The 24,110-nt window shown below is 42.4% G+C and overlaps 1 protein-coding gene across 1 annotated transcript in view; it reads left to right on the top strand.

Annotated features, from left to right (window-relative positions):
- Nucleotides 1-24,110, top strand: part of LOC128885184 (uncharacterized) — a 63,349-nt gene that overhangs the window by 22,001 nt on the left and 17,238 nt on the right. Inside the window, exons 2-4 of the mRNA XM_054139067.1 lie at nucleotides 3,406-3,516; nucleotides 7,089-7,260; nucleotides 13,603-13,732. Coding sequence (XP_053995042.1) covers nucleotides 3,406-3,516; nucleotides 7,089-7,260; nucleotides 13,603-13,732 — 413 coding nt within the window. The remainder of the gene's footprint in view (nucleotides 1-3,405; nucleotides 3,517-7,088; nucleotides 7,261-13,602; nucleotides 13,733-24,110) is intronic.

The following is a 24,110-nucleotide window of genomic DNA, read 5'->3' as shown; positions in this document are numbered from 1 at the left end:
TTCAGTTTCGAAGTTTAAAGTACAAGCGTCGACGATCGATCAACGATGCCTCGATCGCATACCAGTCGGATGGCGTGTACATGCCCGAGTCAGTATCGAGCAAAATGTAATCTGATTAATGAGTGACAATTATGATTACCGTGTAATCGAACCTATGTTTGATGATTGTTACTACCAGTTGACAGAGATGGGCAGAATTTCATTCGAATATTTCTTTGTAAACAAGAATTTTGCCTGTGTCTATCGACTAATCACGATTAATGGTTAGCACAGCTATTGAAAGCAAATATACTTGTCAGACGTCAATTACGCGTCACTGATTATTAATTACGAACTGATTACACGTCTATTATAATAGAATCAATAAATTAATAAGGCGACGTTATTAATGACATTTCATATTATTCTTTTTGGAGGGGAGGGAACGAGTATATACGAAATAGCTGAAAGGGCAAGAGTTTATAACTTTCTAACGGAGTATGCGCTCTTCTTTTTATTATCTAATATAATGAATCCATAACTTCTACTAAAATGAACGCAATAAATTTTCTCCGCCAGCATTCGTTGCAGCGATCATCAAACATTTTCCACGCACGGTTGCACACATGCAGGTCTCACGGGCGGAATGGTGCGGGACAATGCTCGCTACCATGACCCGCTGACACACAAATAATGGAATAACTTGATATTCGTGTACTTTCGTAGCTCGCGCGCGCTTTTCCTCGTTTAAAAGCGAAGCTTGCGCGCGGATTGGGCAACGTTCGACGCGCGTTGCGGATCCGTCCAACCGAAAGATTGTTGGGAAACTGAGTCGAAACGCCGACGTTCGATCAACGCACGGACACGTGCTCGCGCGTGTCGGTGTTGTTTATGAAATTTCGAAATGTGTTCGAGGAATGCCGGAATTCGGCGTATTCATGCTCCGAAAGATATCAAATTTACCGCTATACTTTCACTCATTTCTAACGGATTTTTTTTCCTTTATTCCATGGCGTCGTTTATAAACCGATTAATAACGTTCTTTCTAAGAAGGTTTCATCACTGACAGGAACATCTCTTCGAGGAACTCGTTCCCGATGCCCAGAAACGGGTTTCGCGCGCTCTTTTCGATTACCATCGAACACGGTCGATGATTAGGCACTTCGAGAGTATCAAAACTCTGAAACGTGATTTTTCGATCGTCGTGCGTCGACGAGTATTTAGAAAACTGTGATGAAGCACCAGGTTGTTACGCTCTTGTGAATACATTAGGGTAAAGTGCTCTGAATGCCCCGGATATCCGCGCGGTGTTCTCGTAGCTTCTTTCCTCTGTGGAGATTTCAATGCCGCCGAAGTATGTTTCTATGACCTGGCACAGTTTTTAGAGAACAATTTCCGGTATTGTAATCATTTTGTTTACGTTCATCTTTATCATTGTATCGGGTCGAGGATGGAGGAGTTTTAGGGAAAGATTAGTGATTTGACAATAGACATATTTATTGTCGAGTTAGTGTTACAAATATTGATGTTTGTAGACATTTCAGCCCTTGGGCAAACCAATCAATAAAATCGTTCTTCCAAGCTTTCATAAATAAATACAATAAAGGTTAAAAGTATTGATTGAGTGTTTACAAGTGTTAATATTGATCGTTATTGTATAATTGATGAACGTCTGTTCTCGGTAAAATATAGCTCCACATTTCTTCAAATAATACCCCAAGGACATCCACTTAACAGGTCCCTCTCGATTGTTAAACTTTTATTCGCGGCAGATGGAGCATTCGTGGCGTAAAAACTGAATGGTTCTTCGACAAACAGCTGTCGCCGAGGTGTTTACTCGCGCGCATAAGCGTACAATGTAGATACAGCAACGGAACACGTCGGCTTTTCACTTTGGCCTCGTTTGCACTACGCTTCGTCGCGGTGTACCTACAGGATTTGAATTTAAAGTCATTGTCGCCTCGCGATTGGTAACGCCGAAAAACCTTCGGCAACGTCGACCTTCGACGACTTCAACCCGAGTGCCTGGATGTTCTCGATCTATCGACGAAGGTTCCCAGCGTTGAAAAAGCCACAAAGTGGACGAATAGCGATGAGTTTAGAGCCATGCACGCCTGCAATATAATGGAACGCTGGTGGATGGGTTCACGGAGCGTTTCGAAACGAAAATATTGCGAATTCAGTGTACCCCAAGCTCGTAAAATCGATCTAACCCTGACACACATTCGGGGCGAGACTCATCAGATACCGAATACCCCGGTCACTTTTAATCCATAACGTCGTTACGCATTGAAACAGCCTCGAAATGGGTAATCAATGTATTTTTATGATGTCCGAAGGCCTTCTATGCTGTACGATACGAGTTTTAGAAGCACTCGTGGCTAAATGCATCTAAATTCCTCTGAGAAGCTTTCACAATCCATTAACTTCAGAATGTATAATAAGAAATTATTTTTAAAAATATGCCAAGTGCGAGGGTAAATGCAGTTGCTAAACTCCAAATGCAACAAAGTTCCTCGTGAAACTTACGCAAGTCTGCTTTCTTCAAAGAATAAAGTTTCTTCGTGGAATGTTTAGAGAGGATGTTGATCTTGTCTTCGAAGAAGTATTAGTGTCAACGAAGTGAAATTCCTTGCAATTGGAATGAGAAAATCTAAAGGGTTCTTATGTTTCCAGAGACATCGTTAACATATAGGAAGTATCATTGAAAATTCCACCTGTGTGCCACGATTGCAAACGCGAGCAACGAAAATTGAAACGAATAATTTTGATTCGTATCATCGTTATCGTTGGAACACGATCGTTCGACGACGCCTCCACTTTCTGCAATCTAATTTCTAAACGGGCAATGCCGCTGTCGAAAGCGCAGACCGTCTCGCGTTTCATCACGATCGCTGACCACCGAAATGCGAGGCGGTGAATCCGCGAAAGGGAAACCGCTCTTTCGTTACTTTTTTCCCTTCTATTCAAACAAAACACGCTCCACGCGTTCGTTATTCGAAAGAATGGCTAGACAACGTACTTCCTGTAAAAGAATTTTCTAGCGATCAAGCCACAGAGATAAAAATTGGATATTCGTGGAAGTTAATTACTTGGAATAATGCTTATCGAATCCGTCTTGAATAATAAATTTAAATATCTGTTCAGTCGAATGGTTTCTGACTCCCCTACAAAAAACATAGATTGATCGTTACAAGTTTCTGATTAATTAAAGTAAATTCAACGTACTGTTCAGAGCATCGTTCAGACAGAATTTGTTTAAGTACCTGTTCAATCGAAATAATTGTTACTTTTATTCGTCAGCTACTTGTTCAAATAAGATTCTGCTCGTGGCAGCAGCCAATCACGCGATTGCTATTTGAACGCAACGACGATACGAATAATATTTAAATACTAATCACGTTTCTTTGTATTTATCTTTCGCAGATGGCGGGGCTCCGTATACAAGCTAATTTGGCGAGAATTGCTGGCCTACCTGTTCGTCTACTACGTCATCAATCTTACGTACCGATATGCACTCAACGAGCACCAGCGGGTGTGAGTACATGTACACGTTCATTTGAATATCTTTCGAAGTCGAAGTCGAAGACTTAAGAAGGCTGAAGTCTTAAACAACCAGTAATAACGCGTAATAAAAATGTAGGCCATCGCCTTGGAATTGAGATATACAGAGTGTCTCGGGAAATAATTTATAAACATCGACCCATGAATATTTCCCATCGATGCATGAAAATGAAACAAAATAAAAATGGGTTAACCTATTTTTACAGATCAATTTTCTGATAATTTTCTGTCGATTTCCTTTGGTTTCACTGAATGCAATTTTAATTTTGTCTTTTAATAATATATTGTCACAATTTTGGCAACGATTCCTGGGACACCCTATGTCAATAAATGAAAATGCCTTCTTTTACGAATGAATCTCTTATGCAGCTCTTATCTGCCGTTATTAAAGTTTTACACATAGCCTGTACCTAGGTCGCTCGAGAAACTGGGCTACGATTATTTTATAAGTCAATTTAGAAAAATATCCGTCATACTTCCGCCAATATTGTTTCGGCAGTAACAACTTTCTTTTACTGACAAATTATTTTAACTATACGTACCCCGCGATTACTTCACAGTGATTGTACTTGTTCACGTAGATATCAATACTGCCCTTCAAAATTCTTACTATCGTCACTTAAAAAAGACCACTATAGTCCCCAGAATGATTTCATACACCCCAACAAACAATGCGATCACTCGCCAAGAACTTTCAAATGATGGGAAGGAAATAAATTCTCTGCAACTGAATGGAAACAATGTATCGCGCAACTGTTGCTATTTCAATCGATTTTATATCCAGTAGAAAATAAATTCGATGCGTGGGTACCAAGCTGCCATAATCGTGGATTTTATGCCCGTCGATAAACCCACGCGGTATCGACCTTGGTCGGACGACAAAGCCGTAGTCTCCAATGTTCAGATGACGATTACATTTCATCGGTCAACTTCGATACGTGCATGGCGGCCTCGTTTTATTAACATTAATACCGTTGGCTCGCTGTCCCCCGCCCCCCCCCCCCGCGTGGCTGGTTAACTCTTTCATTTTTACGGTCGCAATTTCATTCGTCGTTTCTTCCTCGACATGGGTTTTTTATGGCGCACACATAAACGGAAAATTGGACTTACGACGCGAAACAGCTATTAACGAAAGAAGCATACGTCAATTCGAGTAATTACGGTCGGCGGCGACTATTCATTTTTCGACTGACACCCGCAGAGATTCGTAAGATGGTACTCTCTATTTTCTGGGTTAAAAATAAATTTTTCTTCTCAACCCTTTGGGTTAAAAATAAACTTTTTTTCTTAACACTTTGCGATCCTACGTCGAGCGAGGCTCGGCAAAAATGTAATCAGAAAATTCGGAGAGTAAAGGGTTAGTATCCTTGCTGCTCGAGGCCTTTAAAGTAAAAAATTTAGAAATCGAGCAGGATGGTTGAACATTTTAGAGAATATTGTACATAAATGTACCAATAAACGTACCAAATTACAAAAGATTACATCGAGCACTTTGATTGCAAAAAGAATCGTGCATGTTACCTTCGAACTAGTTAAAAAGAAAAGGATTTCCTTAAGTAAGCAATCTTGTACTTTTTTTGTTAGAAGAAGGAACGATCGGATAGAAATGAAAATCGGTGAACCTGTAGCTCATTCGACATCCTTTCACCGAGTTATTTTTATTTTTTAAAAATCGTCGTTAAACTTTAATATCACTTTTCTCGAAACGGCATATTTAACAGAGGCTGGTTGGTATGCGATCTCCGCGCGTTTTAATCGTGCAATGGCATTCGTCGAAAATATCAGAGGAAAGTATTTTATGGACGTACTTCGGATGAATTGCGCGGGCCTAAATCACGGATATCGTAAATAAAATGGTTCCTCCTCCCGCCGTAAGTTGCGCGAAACGTTACAGCCTGGAACGGACTGCAGACTCGTCCGTGGTCGGCATTAAAAAACGCATAAAAACGTAACCTGTTATTTATACCGAGGTCAAAAAAAAAAAAAAAGAAGTATAAAGAAGCGCGAGCTGAGGTCCATGCATGCAAAGAGGATCTCTCTGGATTCGATTCGCCTGTTCTAAATTTAGAACCGTAGGGCCGGTTCGGGGTTGGCTTAGGGCCCAGCAAGGCCGAACAATGACATGAGAGATCTGCCAAACGGGAACCGATACAAAAGCCTCTTTCGGTCGTATATTTTCGTAATTTTCAGCGATAAACGTCGTTTCTGAAATGGAATTTTTGAAGTTGGAATAACGAAGGTGGCAAAAGTCTTTAGCTAGATAATATTTTCGAGTAACGAATAGAAGGTTCGGATTTTGAATAACAATGAAATAGAAAGAAACTTGAGTAAATTTCGTATGACATCGATTTATAAAATGAAATTTATCCGTCACTGGCGAGTGAAAAATTAGTTGTTAGGTGAAAAGAACCGTGGCCAACCGGCTTGACACCGCTTGTTAATGTTGCTTCGTGTTTGCATAAAAGAAACTTATTATGAACTCCGTGTCACGTATGTCTTCGATTATGACGCTAAAGAGTAAAAAAGAATTATGGAAACTTTGATGGATATACTGAAATACTGCAATTATCGAACACGTTTTCCTCGTTTAGAACTAACTGCCGATCTCCTTTAATAATACTTCGTTACCGTGTAAGTTAGCATTTCATTATTCATAAGATTATTTTCCATCGTTTGACGAGCAGACGTCCTGACACGTACACATTACTTGGCAAGATTCAAGGCTCTCAAAGAAAACTAATTCTACCCTCTAAAACAATGATTTATCAACGTAACCAAGGATATATATTCTTCGCGACATCCATTTAAAAAAAAACCGTCCTTCCTTCATCATTAATATAAAGTTTGGTCAGACTTTTACCTTTCCACTTGACTCTTCAAACTTGAGACCTTTCTTGGAGCCTCCTCAGGCTGATCTTTACCTTTATCTTCGCGATGTTCTCTTCTTGAAGGTTGACAAGCGATATACGTGTTTCAACTTCCTTCTGAACTCTATAGACAAATTAGTATTTCTGATAAAGTTTGCAATGCTTTAAAATGTGAAATCAGAAGATCAATTCTCGTAGTTAAAAATTGACAGTATTACGCATTGGAACAAAACTGGAACTGAAACTAGATTACTGAACGTTTATTCGGCCTTATTATTCTTCCGAACACCGAAATAAAATACTAGAGTTAGAAAGAATTTTCGCCACTCCCTGGGAAACTTAGTGAAAATTCCTATTTGCCAATGATCGCTGTACGACCGGTAGTGGTCTGGTTAGGTGACGGCATCACCTCAACCTTGCTCTACTTGTAGACGATGTAAGAACTCTACCACACGCGATACGCGAGCAACTATACAAATATTTAACTATACATGATTTGTGTAAACGTTCGTTTCGTTCGAACGCCTGTATCGCAACGTTAATTATCCTTCATTTAATTGTTCAGCGAATAGCGGAGATCCACGTGTTCGAAGATAGAGAAAGTGGATGGGAGGAACGCTAATTCATTCGCGTATACGTGAGAACCGAATAAGAATTTTCGATAACTGTTTGTTGCAGAATCTTCGAAAAGATCCGATACTACTTTGGGAACTCCAGTGACTCGATACCGATGTCGTTCGTGCTGGGATTTTACGTGAGCCTGGTCGTGAAGCGATGGTGGGAGCAGTACAAATTATTACCCTGGCCGGACAACTTAGCTCTATTTATCAGCGCCGCGATTCCAGGAAATGTAAGTACGAAATTCTAAATGGTTCCTCGAAATTCTTGCTCGAGCTGCCACACAAAGAGTCCCGTTTACAAGCACGTTTTGTGTCAAGCCGTTTTTGCTCGTCTCAGTTTAGTCAAATAAAACAATTGTTTCACTAAAAATTGTTTCGAACGCGACCCATCCTCGGCATTTTTTAACATTGAAAATGGAATGCATCGTTACCTGACATCTACTCGTTTCCGATTAAATATGAATAAATATTAAAAAGGACATAAAGTTCCTTCGCAGAATGTTGCAACCACATGCGACTCTTTTAAAACGAAGACGAAGTTCCCAGTACTCGAAGTCGCGCGAATCGACGATAAATGCAGCCTTGCTCGAATAGGCAGTCGTGGTCGTCGTTCGTCTCATTACGCTAATGAATTGCCGTGACACGTTTCGGTGTCGTTAACCCAAGTAGGTGCCAGCGCAGAGTCACGCCACGCCCAGGAGCGAAAAAAAAAATGCGTGGAACGATCATCCCATAATTGGCAAGCGAGCTAATCTTCTTGAATCGTCTCATTGCGTCTGGATAACGGACTGTCGGGAGCCACGAAGTCCCTGCGCGACCCTTGGCACGCGATTTAAACCGCTCGCGCACGTGCTCGGCCCGCATCGGTGCACGAGCGAGAAATTGGCGTCCATTATCGTTACTTTCTCTGATCGCGTCGAGCGAACCGATAACGAAAGTTCGCGAGCAAAGTTGCGCGGTTCCTATGAATTAACCGTCTGAAAAATACTTTTTGTGCCGAGTATACTCTCCATGTTATTCCCACTTCGTATCGTCTTCGTTCCTTTTGTGCTCAGAAACGTGAAAAATGGGGTTAGCTACATTCCACGTGGTCCTTTTTAAGTGTGCCACAATTACCAACTAATTAGTTTGACCTTCGAAAAGGTTCTTCGGATTCTTTGCCCGAGGCGACGCCACCGCTATCAGTCTCTTCAGGCATGCGAAGCTTGCGTAAGAATTGGTCTTAAAGATTGCTCTGATTATAGGATTTTGAAACACTCGTGTGTTTTTAATTATAAAATAAATTTCTCCCTTGTTGCATTCGATTAATTACTTTCATGGTGATTAATAAATGGATTTAGAAAATAGATCACACGTCACGTGCTCCCTCGTTAGTGTTATATACTACTCACCTTAGTCTAAATTTATTCGGAACTAACACATAAATCATCGCTCGACAGTAGTTTACAATCATTGATTTAATTCTGATTCCTTCTAAACAAATACTTCTCGGCAGTTTTAAGTAACGTCTAAATATATTCGACATGTCGGCTCTGATGTCTTGTTTGCGAGGTTCTTGCCTCAAAATCTCCTATTTACCTGTCTAATTTACTCTTCTCGTATCTATCCTCGCACATCGATAATGCTCCATTCACCTGGTTCAGTGTTAATTCTTAAGCAACCTCGCACCTCGATGCCAAATTTCAAGCTTCCTTTTCCTGTGTCCGTCTATTATTTAACTCTCTCCCCGTCGAAGTACGATTTTTCTTACACATTGCGACATCTTTCACTTCACTAGAGCACAATGCAATTTTTGCGATTACAGTTTTCTTTGATTTTTGATACGCTGAATAAAGTTGGCAAATGAATCAAAAAAGTAAATATCCGAAATTTCGAATAAATAAAAGAAACCACCATGCACCTGCCAACGAAACGTTCGAAGCAATTACAGTTAAGGATTGAAACCCATCCAATTGTATAATCGCCCTCGTCTTGGAGCATCCCGCAAGAGCTCGTTAAAATGGGAGGAGGATTTTGATCCTTCCCTCGTTAGTAACCGCCACGAGCGTTCGTCGAAATAATTACACGCGCACGCAATTCCGCGTTAACTGTAGCGACGTAACTTGCATTTCGAGGGGCCTGCGATTTTCGCATCGCGCGAGAAAGTTGGGTCGCTGGGCCCGTTCGGATCGCGAACGATCCCCAGACGTCGCCGTCTTCGGCTGCAACGGAATTTCTGCACGCGGCCGGCGAACGAGCAAGGTTCGCGTCCGCGGAACGGGACTGTAGTTTTGTACGTACCGAGAGCCGCCCACGGTCATGTAGTCACGTAACGCAAAGTATCGGATTTGTGAATGAGCAGCGTTCGAGTGGGCAGCGCGAGCTCCTGGCCTGTGCCTTTCATTGAAATCTAATTAGAATTCAGGCCCCGAGGCGAGAAGGATGGCTCGACTCCCGCCATTTCCCTCCCCACCCCTTCAGGAGGATCCTTTTCAAGCTGCCAAGCCGTACATTTTTACACGCGCGGCGATAAGTCGCGATTCCGTGGAAGAAGGGACGCTCGTGTTTTGAACGGACAACGGGACAACCTAACCGTCAGGGAAAAGGGACTCGTACGTTATGGGAACCAACCGGACACGAGGGCTCGGGGCGATTTAAACAATTTCGGTTGGGTAATTGATTACGAATGTAAGCAGCGTGTAGCAATTTATATCGGTGATGTTCGTTCGTTTTAGACTTCGTTGGGGAATATTTTAGTCTACAGTTGAGATTCTGTTAGTTTTGAGTTGTTCTCAAATTTTTGTGAGCATTAGGCAGTGACATATTTATAATAAAACATATTTATAATAAAATAATTGGAAACATCAGACCTATTATTTAATTCAGACAAACTTCTTTAATAGATATAGTGGGTACGAATATGTACGAGATTGACTGTATATTAAATTTAAATTTTGGGCGAGTGGAGAAATTTTGTTAAACATCATTTAAAATTCAATATGTTCGTATGTATTTTCTTGGAACTGTCTGAAGCGAGACTATTTACATCAAGGCATGAGTATAAGCAGTTCTAAGATTGAATACAATAATAAATAACAAAGAGTAGGTCCAATTAATTAGGAATTGCTAATTTATCATTGCATTTTCATGAATATTAATCACCGCCATAATTCCATTGAGGAATGTTAAAATCTTGCTCGATTTGCTGATGCTGATGTTCACAACGCGTAGGTTCGTCCTTCTTTCTCGCTACGATATACGGTTGCACTTTCACTTCGGCATTGTGTCATTGACCACGCAGCTCGGGGATCGTTCTTCGACGAATTCGAAGCTTCTGAATTTAATTCGATCTAGGTGAATCTTCTTTTTTCGAAGGACTGTCTCGTGGCGATGAAGAGCAACGATAGGATTCATTAAGGATTAATCTTTCGATGACTGCCTACGATACAGATCGACGTTAACTTTTGAAACGGATTCAGTTGATTTGGTTGGATGGTTTTGTATGCCGGTGATTGAGACGTTCAACGATGAATTTTTTCGACGGCTCGTTAATTAAGATCGCGGAGAATAAATTTCAAATGTAATTCATTAGGGATTAGAGAAAGTGCAAAAGGAAAAACCAAAGAGGGACCGAGAAGGTAGTGGAAATGAGTTCTGGCGTTGCACCACCTGTAACGAGGGATGGCAAAGTGATCTATACACCACATCATTGCTAAAAGGATATAGTCGCTATTAGAATTCTGGTCGTCGTTAATGTCACCATTAATTCCACTTGAAAAATAGACTATTACATACGGAGCGTCTAGTTGAACATGTTAATGTCGTAATATATTACAACAAGAAGAAACGAGAAAGTAGTGACATATTTTGATTAGGATGGAATTCTGGTTCAATTCCTCGTCGATAACTAGGCCATATCGTTATAATGAAGAGTCCACCACGTGGCCAACAATCTTCTTCGACTTTCCCCTTAACTTCATACATCAAGTTTATACACACACACACACACACACACACACACACACACGAATCCAATAACTAATTTCCTTCGTCCAACACTAGTTACAAATTTAACATCTCCCGTAACCAATTACTTTCAAATTTAAGAATTTCTGATCACGACGTACCCCTCCATTCTCCATAACTCGTCGATTACCGGTACGTTCACCCTACGGTGCCATCGTTCCCATCGCTTTCAATGATATCGCTGCTCGTGCCATGCAACTTTCTTCGTCAGACGACGGCAGATCGTTCGAAATCGGCACGTGGCTCGCGCAACGTTCACCGTCCACGTGTTATTAGCCGGTCGAAAATTTTAGTTTCGACAAACTTTCTTCGTCTGGTTGCATGCATTATATCGAGCTCGGCGAGACGTGCCTCGATCCACAAAATGCTTCATCCGAATACATCGTGGTCTACATACATAACGATTCGCCTTGAACCGATGTTCAATTAGACTACCGATGATCGTCTGCCAGACAGGAAGAACTGTCGCGGTGTACGAAGAAAGTCGCGCGAAGAGGACGCGAAGAGGACGCACGAAAAAGACGATTCGTCGTTCGTCGCGCGGAAAATTTCGATCCAGGAATCGATCGTCCATCGATTTCCGATCGAATTGACATTCCGCGGGACGAACACGATCGTTGACCAGCGGGCGATTACAAAACGGTCGGTCGGTTACAAAATGCGTGCGTCGTTGGCCAGAAACGAAAGGAAAAATAGCCGGCAGGCGCCGCCGCGGATTTTTCTTCGGATTAACACTGGAACGGCACGAAACTGGCGATGATTCGCGACCACGGGCCAAAGGAACGAGGGGAAAGTGTCTACAAGCCAAGTGGAAACGTGTCCGGCATTCGTGCGACCTAGGAAACGAATTTTGAAGCGAGAACGTCTCGACGATACCGATTTTAATTCATCCTGAATTTGTTTGTTTTGCGAGGTAAGTGCATCTAGTTTTGGATGCTAACCCTGATGTACATTCAATTTATTTTGTAAATAATTACTCAATTAGGGGGTTTATTTATCAACAAGCTGATCTTTTTTGAAAGAAGGAAGACTAAGGATCTTTTCTTCCTTCGGATTATAGTATAAGTTTATAATACATCTATTATTATACTATAAGATATATTGTTTTCAATTAATTATACATGGAATATTTATTTTTCTTTGTAAGAGAACGTGATCGCGAGGCCAAAAAAATGTGTAATGTACAAATGAGTCAATTAGTATATATGTACTCACCTTACGAATGTCAAGCTGTATCGAAGGTGCCCACTGACCCTGAGGAGCGTAGACGGAAATTAAGTCAGACAATTGTTCCACCTGCAACGTTAGGTTTCGTAATGATAAGCTGTAACTTTCACGGTTACAAAATCGGGAACGCCTGCTAAATCGTTTTTAAGAAGCTTAAGAGATCACGCGTCTATGAAGGCCAAAAGAAGCCAAAGTTTATGATTTATTCGTGACAAAATGACGTATCATAATTGAATTAAAAGTTAAGAGATTAATTAAACTACGTCCACTGAGAACAAAATTTCCATAATTGTCTTCACGGTCTCCCTAATCGTGTCTCTACGTTAACGCGCGGAAGGACTAATGCCATGGTAAAGTTTTAGCGTAACCAGTATTCTGGTGACGCGATCACCTGTGAATTTTACGTGTCGCCCATAATCGAGTGACATGGGTAGTCAACCTGTTGAGCACGTTCGAGTTTCATGAGGTAAGACTCGTGAAGCGTAATCTTATAATTTAGCGTCTGGAGGCGTTCTAATCTGTGTTTCTAATTCGGCTTTCATTGAGACCGTGAAGAGTTCAATAGCGTTAGAAGCAGCAACTTTTACCAAAGGATTCCAATTAAGACTACGTTACACATTCTTGAGGATGCTTGTTCTTTCTTGAGATGGAACTGTGATACATTGGTATCTTCCAAGCAGACGATGTCAGCTTATGGAGAGTCCTGATTAAAGTTTGGGTATCTCGAAGTCGTAGACTATTGTGACTGCTGAGATACGAGAGTAGATAAGATGGCGTGATAAAACGGAGTATAAAGGCTACAGGTTTCAACGCAGATCTGTTTATGGGACCATTAGTAAGGCCGCCCAGACCATTAATCATTCACCTAAACTTGAGATACTTAGGGGTTGCCCACGTAAAAGAATCGACGGTTAGAAACGTAGAACCAGTGAGCTAGGAATAGATAAAAATCTCTCGGGTATCATAAGCGCAAGTGGATTAATTACTCCCATATTCATGAAACTTAATATTCTCAAAAATGATAACATAGACCTGCTCGCATTGAAAGTACAACATCGATGCATAATTCCTAATAAATTCTTAACTAAACCTTATCGACGCATTCTCCACCTCGATACACGTGAGGCGGATCAGATTTGAATAAGGGTCATTAATATGATTTATAGAATCGCGCGTTAAATTATTATCCTACGACCATTCTCCAATAAACCGTGTCGACAGGCGTGCTCGCTTGCGAGTGCTTATTCTTAATTGTTGCGCGGGTTCCGAGCGAGCCGCGTTCCTAGGATTGTCGGGCACGGTTACCTGAGTTATAATTTTGAAATGTTTTCACATTGCAGGACGAGAGAGGGAGACTGATGAGGAGAAACATCGTGAGGTACGCCGTCCTCGCGTATGTCATTACGCTGCAAAGGATTTCGTTGCGCGTTAAAAGGCGATTTCCGACGCTTCAGCACATCGTAGACGTTGGTCAGTACATTCACTTTATCAAACACATTACTCTCTTGTTCGCTCGTTTCTCCTTTATAATCGTGCAAAAAATACCGCCGGTACCGCACACTCTCGTTTATCATTTTGTTCGAGGTGTTTATGGGAACCGTGCGCGCCACGCGGATACGTCCACACGCTACAAGAAAGTGTAACTGGTTTTTTTTTTTTATTGCGCGTGGACGATCGATATTAAATAGAAAGTATTTTCTATTTCTGCGGAGTATCAAATGTATCTTCTGAATTTAAAGTTATGGAAACAGGATGCAGGTTAAGAAAGATATTGTTCAATTCTGCCGGTGTTTCGAAAATCACTCTGAACTTAAAGTGAAAACTGGTCTGGAAAAATCTTCAATGAAAATATATTGAATATGATGTAATATAAATATTGAATATATAAATTATGGAAGCAACGAAGAACTGCTTGCACCGACTATGTGCAAACTCAAATTTTACAATAAAGGAACGTAGTTTATTTGCGATATTGTATATAATATCGGTGGCTCGAACTGCGGCGTTGCATAACAGCGTTATCAAACGCTATACTATCTCGCTACTTCACTTTCTACGCCGGTGATGAAATTCGTTATTCGTCATTAAATGGTTTGACTATGTTCGCCATTCGCAGCGTGGATTAACGAGCAGATCCAAGCGGGATAAAATTGATCGATGCCGATGAATAGCAGTCTCGAGTTTATCGAGCGTTCACAATAACCTCGTCAGGAGGATCGTTTTAATAGGAAATACGATTTGGAGGCGAGCGTACGATTCTTAATGTTTGCCCGTGCTTTCGTGCCGATTATTGCCACTTCAAGGACGTATAATCAATTAGTACACACGCCAGTTCCTGCACAATTAACCTCCTCGTTTGGCGACAAGGACGATATAGCGACAGATGTACGCGAATTCTTTCCAAATCGAGATGCGAGCGAAAATTTTCGGCGTTCCCCGAGGAATTACAATTGCCTCTTAATAAGCGATTCGTATGAATCCATTGTATGATAAGCAGAGTGTTATTTGCACGACGAAAAACCGTTATTTAATCGACGCTGAGACATATACCGTATGTAACCTTGAAACGCGGTCGTGGAATGAAAAATACTACGTTTTTGGCCGTGAAAACTCGTGAAAAGTAGTTTTCGTTGCGCCCTTATAAGGGTGGTTTAAGGTCACATGGGCTCGAGGTTATATATATTTTTAAATTATCAATTATACCCTGAAAGCCTGATCCTCGTTATCGATGAATCTCGTTCGCTCTAAACAACCAATGCCATACGATTCTCGAACTCTCGTGCATAACCTTCTCAAAATCCTGGTGACCGCACAATCTTTTTATAAATGGCATAATTTACGTCACCTTTGCCCGCATCCATAATTTCCAACAGAACCGAGTCCTTGAAGAGTTCGAGAAACCGCTCGTCGAGACCTTCGCGAACACAATGCAAAGTTCAATCACACTGCAAACACTTCCCATGAGTTTGAGATAACGTCGATGCAATTACGAGATCATCATGATTTTTCAAATCCATTGTCACAGATGTGACGCGAAGGATGAAGAGTATAAAGAAAACATAAAGTATGTGCGAATTAAGTAATCGAAATACGCTAATTGAAAATAATATTGCTTGGTTATTTTTTAAAGATAACATAATATAAGTTTTCTGTATTCTATATTGAAATTGTGATGAAACAATAATTGGTGAAATAATAATTAAAAACAAGTCTTTCTTCCAGAAGAAAGTATTATTGTTGATAATGCGTTTGAAAATACACGTCACTAACGTAACATAACGGTTTTTAAGACAGCTAATTACGAATGTAATAATAAGTTACTCGGTAATTCCATACAGCCAACTTGAAACATCGATGTGTTCAACTCGCATCAGGTTAAAGATTTCCAGGTAGGATTCAATGCGATTCACGAGTGTCCGACCGTAAAAATTTTCACGATCGGTCTTACGGTATCCCTAGCCGAGCGAAAGAAGCCGTTTCCCGGGATGCAAAAGAAAGATACTAATCTCCAGGTTTTTGTCAATCGACGTCGGCGAGGATGCGCCTGTCGACTAGAAATAGCATGCATTTTTCAGTCCCGTGTTCCGCGAATCTTCCATGAACATGAGCTTAAGTTCTATCGGCCCCCTTGGCCGGGAAATAAGTGACGAGCGTCGCGACAAGAAACGATCCTTCCGTGGAATTATCCCCTGGAACACGTGAACACTGTTGGCATCGCGCGTTCGAAACGCGAAAGAAACGCGACCGGCCGCGCCATTGAACGAAAGAAACCCGCGAGGACGATCCAAATCCGTTCCGCAGTCGCTGTGGAAACGAGTCTCCTCTCGTCGATAGAGGCTCGGATCGCCGCGCGAGATCCCATCAATAATTCATGCAACGAGAATGCATTCTTGTATAGAAAAAAAGAAAGGAGAATAAGAGAAGACGGAATTTTCGATGGCGCAGGAAGCTGCTGTTAAATGCGCGACATCGAACGTGTCGGTCGATAACACCCAGACCAAGGATCTTTCAGGAATCGCTTAACTTTCAGAGGCCATCACACTCGTTTCAGCACCCTCAATGATTAGCATTCTTGGTACGAAGGGTGGTAGATTTGCTACTAGGATCTAGTAAAAGAAAATAAGCTTTGAAGGCTACATTTAAATTTCTCTACAGTTTTCAGGAATAGCGATTCAGATTTTAACAAATAGCAACTGTAATTCTGAAACAAATTCGAATCCAGTTGAACGATGACTTAAACTGGCCCTAATTGCACATGTACTATGTCGCATTTAAGTTTCGCCAAAATTCCTTTCGCCGAACACAAATGGTAATCTGTTTATCCTGAACCGAGCCTGTGATGACCCATCGCAGGTTCAGATCGCTTTGTTAGCGATGAACAACGATTTAAGGATTTAGAACGCATCCTATGACAAACATCTTCCACTAGTTTTTATATTTTTTATTGCCATCTTCTTAATATGTAACATGTTAATCCTGTTACGACGTCGTCATGGTTGAATCCTGAGAGACAAATACCGTGTTTTCGACAGCAAAAATCTTCCCTAGGCTGTCTCGGCGTAAACAAAAATTACTTTTACATGTAGACGGAATCTACCAGACTCGTCTGTTTCGCTACTTATGGCTCACGGGGCGGCGTAATCTATGCGTAAAACAGCGAAACGTTATGTGATTCTATTTATAGCGTAAGAAGATGTTTGCCGAAGTATTTCATTCCGAACTCGACTGCGTTCGACTGCAGTCAGTCAGCCCAGCGACGGCAATGAATATTCCACGGGTAGCAGAACGGAAACTGTACACGCGCAAATCTCACAACGCTTAAATTGCAAACGATTCTATTTACGTTGCATCGCAATGTAACCGTTATGGTCGTTGACTTACGCGGAACCTCACGAAAGGCGCGGATGCAAATCGCTGCTGACACGGAATCTTACATCGACCAGGAAAAATTGCTTCCCAAAAATCGCCCACCGACACTAGCAATCTTTCAAACTTTACGGAAAGATACAAATCAAAATATTTGAATCCAAATATTTATCCAAAAGTGGCCGTGTATAATACGTATTTATAATGAAACATAATATTTGCAAACATCGAACCTATTATTTGATTTAGACAAACTTCTTTAATAGATTCTTTAATATTTATGAGACTGACTGTACTACATATCTACGTATTATCATTAATGTAAATTTCTTCGTGCTCATTAACTAAGTCATGACATACGAAGTGTATAACATTTTTACCAAGACACACTTATCTCCCCTACTTAAAATATCCAACCAAGGCATGGATATAATTCTTCCAACAACAACATACCACTTATGAGATCATGACCACACTTTTAAATTTACCGAAGAAAAACGAGCCTCAATTTCCCCTGATAGAAAACTGTTAATCAGACTAAGTATCCTAAGGAGGGCACTACTATAAGGTCCAACCTGTGTACGCTTCGTGCATATGCTAATATACCCAATACATGTATTTCAAGAAAAAACCCTCCTTGTATTTCATAAGAAATAGGGACGAAACATTAAGGATAACGAAGACGTTCAACGACATTCCTCCGCCACGAAATACCGAAACGAATCAACTGGAATCGAGGTAGACCTCTCCGTACGAATAAATAAATTAGCGAGGCGCACCAATTCCGCCAGCGGAGATCTGGAAATTGCGATTCGTCTCGAAGGAATCTCTCTAGCTGGGTCGACAGCGTAAATCGAACGCGAGGCACTCCGCGCCGGCAGGCAATTTTCACGTGCGTCCGGGTAATTTTCAAGGAGCGCAGCCGAGACCGCTTAGAAACGCGGGAGCGCCGGCGCCAGTTCCTCATCCTTTTCCTTTTCCTTCGGTCGCGCGATCCTCGTTTTACTCGGCGTACGGGCCGACCAGACCAGTGCCATGTAGTTTACCATCTATTCCCAGAGCCCAGAAGCGAGCGAACGTTACGATGGGCTTCTTCTGGCTGCTCCTCCTCGTCCCGGGCGTTGTCGTTGATTTTTCGCTCCATCGCGAGCCGATCTCTCCACCTTCCTCCTCGCGTATAGAAATAACCCGCGGTTAATTACAGTCCACGGCGACTACCGATACTGTGCCATTTGATAAGATAATCACCGACTGTCTTTGGCTTCCTCGGCTCTGTTCCGTCGCCGATTTCATCCCGCGTCGCGATCTCTCGTCGTTGCCATTCATTTTCACCGTTACCGTGGCGCCATCGGTTTTCTTCCTCGTCGCGCGCGCCTCCCACAAAAGAGAACGTTCCTCGTCGAACATTCCGCGATTTATCGTGAGCGCGTTATTTGTTCCAGACATTGACTCGCTAAATACACCCGTATTCATACCGATCGCTTAACGGCCTCGCCTTTTCTACGATCGCGCCGCCTTCTGTGCTATGATCGCTGCTTTATCGGAATCGCGACTGCGTAACGCGTAATTATGCGAAATTACGAGCTCCCGATGCGTTGACCGTTCGATCGAGAACTGTTTCTACGATGTTATTGGCCGGAGGAAAATAGATACAGGCTCGTCGGGATGAAATGTCGAATGTAGTCGTCGTGTACGAGATTAGTAGTGGATGTACATTCTATTTGTTTGTAGTGGCAGTTATCCTTAATCTGGGGCTGTTCTTTATTTATTCCTTATACATCCGATGGGGAAATCGAGATTTTAATGAGTTGCGCGATGCACTGATTCTCAGAGAATTTCTGAAATTTTTAATTTATACCTCTATTAGAAATGGAGTATGGACTGTGTCACATTGTGATGAGTTATTCGATATCGATAAGTTAATCGGTTACTATATTTCTTTGACGTTTGATAGAAAGGTGATTCCAAAATATGGCCACGAATGTTATCATAGAAGCTGACGAAATATTATAAAAAATAGTAAGAGAATCTCGTTCGATTCTAGTATACCAAGTATCGAAGAGTTAATACAGTGTACTTGCACTTGGAAGAAAGCATAAACCGCATTAAGTAAAATTGCTACACCGTAGCTATTACACCGTAGCGTGGTCTATGACGGACAGTTTCCAGCTGAACGGTGGCAGCGAACTGTTAGGAAGGAAACGATCCTGCGGCCAGCGAGATCTACATAAAGTAGACGTCTGCTCACCGCGGCCATGCCATGGAACACGAATATAGCCGCGTCGTTAAATATAGCCACACGTAATGGGAGCCATAATCTATCTCTGGCTTGCAGGTGGTAATTGGCTAGACTAGCTGGTATCAGGCACCGCGATAGCCGCGGCTTCGCCTTGCGAGAGTACGGAGTGGAGTAGCGCGAGCCAGCCATCATCATCATTATCCTCAAGATCGCCGTCGTCATCGTCGTCGCCATCCTCATCGGTCACCGCGGCCAGAGCAAGAAACTCGAAAACTCGTTTCCTTTTCTTTCACTGCCATTATACTCCCCGACGCGTGTGTCACTTGAAGCATTTTAATATAGTGACGCTTCCAAGACTTAGTTTTGAGTCTTCTTCGGTATATGCTAGAGGTACCGAAAAGTAATCAAAATTTTATTAACATTTATTCATCAAAGGAATCATTTTATAACATTTTTTGTCAGCGTGAAAGTGGTTGTTAGATTCTCCTTTTTAATTACGGGAATCTGAATAATATGAATAATGCTTGCTTGAATTGGACCTAGAAGGAGGAAAACAGATGGTTTCATTAAAAAGTGATGGGGCTTCTCTAAGAATTATTTTAATATGAACAACTTGCAACTTACAAGCATCTAAAAAATAAAACTGTTCAAAACAATAATTACTGAACCAATTTTTAAGTTCAAAATAAAATAATGCAATAATATTTTATTGCATTTTGCGTGATCCCAACCATATAGAAAGATGAAACCCTGTACAGTCCACCAATTTCACACGACAATCCAATACGAAGCGAAACTGAGATATAGTACATCTCCCGAGGAAGCCTTGAAGGTGCCCATTACTTGAGCCTTCTCCACCCCGAAGAATACTCGAGACCAAGACTCGAAAATGTAATTACACCAAAGTGCTCGAAGCGGCTGAAACATCAGGGGACTTTCATTCCAACGCAAGCACGAATCATCATTTCTCCGATACTTCTTCCTCCGTCCACTGACTGTCCAAGGAACGCGATCCGTCTCTCGTCCGACCGTAATACGCGGACATGGCGCACGAACGCGTTACCTATATTTAGCACGGATTATTGTCCAGACGAGAGTTTCTCCGCCATTATATCGAAGGATCCAGCCTGTTCAACGAGCAAGAAAATAATTACGTCTGGACTCGCTCGTCCTAGAGCAGGCGGGCGATCGATCCGCGCGCGGCCAGATTGCGATCACGGTATTCGAGAGGCGTCGACGCGCGCGGAATATCGACAAGCGCGATGCTGTCGTGAGTCGCAATGAGGTTGCTTCGAGTCTATGAGAATGGGAAAACATTTGTCTAGTCGATTTCGATGAAAGAGACCTATTTTCGCAATATACGACACAACTGTGCCTCGTGCAGTGGTCGAAAATTTAGATTGACCTACAGGGGACGATGAGTGGGATCCAATGAGACGAAAAATTTTAAATTAACTCTTATTTAACATTTTTTGGGCTCTGGGCGAAAGGAAGAGTTTGTCTTACAAGAGAAAAGTTAGTTTAATAAATGCATGTTAATGGTACGGGTGTGAAGGGGCGCCTAAAAAAATTCTTTTAATAAATTTGACCCCCTAAAAAATCCCAGCTCGTACATTTTCCCTCTAAATCTAGGGGCAAAGTCAAGGGTGTCCTGTTACGATTCCATTACACATTCTACAATTTTTGTACGAAACATATCATCTCTGTCTATCGAGTGGCGTCGAGGCTGCGCCAAGATGGGAACGGAAGTCCGGGGAATTGTGAGGCGCGAATTTCCCATTCTCGAGGTAATTTTACTCGTGATTGCGCTGACTGGCAAGTCCTCGCGTCACTCGAGCCAAGAATCCAGGAAACACTGGTGTTTTGAAATTAGCGGAACACACCACCGGTTCTATTTCCTTGACCTTTGCGCGGTACAGTTATAATATACGCGGCGCTCATCTGTCGGTGTTCCTGAAACGATGGAAAATGCGTCTGTCACCGACGTGTTCTTGATCGAGGCCGGCCTTGAGGAAGGTCGCACCTTGCCCGTACGCACTCAAACGAAGGAAATAAGGGAACTGGAGAAACCGTCTTGGTCGTACAGAATACGTACGTCGCGGCCGTTGAACACGCTCGTCGTGTTTTGTCATCTTCGTGTAACATTCCTTTCACTAAACAATCGCGTAATTCTTCGTCGACCAACGTCATTCACTGGTTTAAATCGTACTGGTCGGGCGATAGGCTTGTTTCAGGTATGAAAAGGACATATTTATAACCAGAAATTAATTTATCCAGACAATAAATCTGTGTGTCTATTCTGAACCATAATAAATAACCTCCTGAATCGCTATAAATAACTACAGGTCCCGTATGATCGCAAGTTGTTGACAAATTCATCCAGGTTTGCCCACATAAACCGCATCATCTGCGTTCCTTCCCTATGATTCCTTTGTTATTTACCAGCCGAATAGTGACATGAGTCAGATAGGATTATAATATCGTATGAAAACAACATTTCTTATGCTCAAAAGCGCGTAAATAATTTATTCCAGGTGTTCCCACGTCACAGAGTTTGCCTCATTTCCAAATATAACGCGAGCGTATCGCGTACTTCGCGAATGTTTTGCATCCGAGAAATTGCCGGGTGAAACCATCCGAGAACAACACGTCCAAGGATGTTGCGGGGGGGAGAGTAAAACAGGATACGCGGGAATCGAACGTGGCTCCTTGAAAGCCGCGACTTGAAAACGGTTCCTTATAGGAGACGAGGTTCCTTGAGGGAGACCTCGGCTCGCGACGCTTCGCATAATCGTTGGACGTCGCGATTCCCAGACGCCAAGGTGTTCGTAACGGTCACCGATTTCTTCGGGCCAGAACTTTTGTTCTCGGGCGATAGTGAAATCGTTAACGACGCATGCTATCGCGTCTATCATCGTTACACGTGCCCGTCGAGTCGGGCGTGGACAGAACAGTTTTCACCTGGACGACAGCTCTATTGACACCCAGGGCGCATCCGTGGGCGCGTGTGATCGCCATGATTCAAACCTGCCCCGTCTAATTACGCGGGGATATTTCCTAATCAGAGCGGTTTCACCGGCGCCAGGCGTCTAGGCGACAGCTAGCTTGGCTGCGAGCGCGACGTCGCGCGCCAATAACTCGTGCCGCGATTTCCCGCGTGAATCGTTCCTCGCCAAATCGATCGCTTCTCGCGTTTGACGCGGGCGACTTTTACGAAATTCGTATATGACACGGTCCATGGAATATTAGGAGGGGTTTGAGTCATCGTTTCGCTGGTTGAGAAGTTTTTCGATCCTTTCGGTGACTGAAATGACTTGCACCAGTTTGCAAGAATACTAGCAAGAATACGAGGGAACGTATTCAATGGGTACACGCCGATTTTGATTAAATTTATGTGGGAGGTAATTCTCAAGAAAATATTTGACAAGTTTTTCATTGGCAATCGTCCATATTGAAGGGCTGAAAACAGCTCCCAAAGTGGGGGGGGGTGAAAACCATGCTTTTTTAAATAACTTGAAAACTAGAGGAGCTAGAACAAAAAATTTTCTACCAGTTTTGATGTAATTGCGCACATCCACAGAGTAATCATCGATAGATGGCGACGACAGACCTGATTTTTGAGTGATAATTCGTTTCGAAAACACGGGTTTCTGAGAGTGACTCACATCCTCGCCCAACAAACCAGAATCCTGGTTTAAGGACTCGCGAACTGGTTCTCTCCGAAGGATGCTTTTCAGAGTGGCGAGACGAGCGGGCAAGGATGAGAAGGAGGAGAGACGAGGAACACGGTTGATTTTTTACCTTCGCGACGACCTTGCCAGCCAAGCAAGGATCCTTGCGTTTATTGACCCGGCCAGCGTTCTCCGCTTTGAGCCCGTTGCGCGTACGAGTACTCGTGCCCCTCTCCCCCCCCGAACCCCCGCTCGATTATCTTCGTCTTCAGCTGATGCTCTCGAGAGGTAAACATCCTCCCAGAAACGAGAACGGCCCCTTCTCGTTCGCCGAAGTCGTTTCAGCCGGCGAACTTGGCGATTCTGGTTGCACCTTGTCGCAAGTTTCTACGAGGTTTCCTTTGTACCTGCATAATCGTTTCTGAAAATCAAACTACATCGCATTCATGATTTAGATACCAGCGCTATTATTTCCTACGAGCTTGTTGACCAATTAACTTCTCGCAGTGGAGAGGCTGAGTCAGGTTGGTACCTAGAAAATGGTCAATCAAGCACGGTGGTTAACATCAGTGTACTTATAGGTGTATTACATTATTGTATTTATTCGCTATCACAATTTTGGGACTTCAAACGTGTGGACACCTCGTGTGTCTTAAGTCAACGCAAGGGTCTTTTGTATTCGAAGTGTTTTGCATCTGTGACCTAGAGTATTAGCACTATTGCTCGCAAATTCTCGAGCAATTGACTCGTGATTATCCGTGCTATGACTGTTTGTTTGAAGACAAAAAGTGTAAATTCCCCAAAAATTTCTGATCCCCTCGTGATCTCCTTGCGAACAATAATCCCCTCGAGGCAAAGTACTTTACACTTATTATTTCGCTAGTTCCATTTTTGCCAACGATCTCTCTTCACAAAGATCTTTGAATAATTCGAATTCTGATGATAGAACTCCAAGTTGTCTTCGTTGCATGAATCGTGTCGTTGACATCTTTTACATAAATTGCAATGGTTCGACATGTAGCGACCACATAATGTTCGCAATGCCGACTGACATACCTAAGGTGCAAATGAC

This window comes from Hylaeus volcanicus, chromosome 2 (assembly GCF_026283585.1).
Source record: "Hylaeus volcanicus isolate JK05 chromosome 2, UHH_iyHylVolc1.0_haploid, whole genome shotgun sequence".
Classification (NCBI taxonomy): domain Eukaryota; kingdom Metazoa; phylum Arthropoda; class Insecta; order Hymenoptera; family Colletidae; genus Hylaeus; species Hylaeus volcanicus.
Note: the sequence above shows the minus strand (reverse complement) of the source record. Positions and strands in the feature narration are given on the sequence as shown.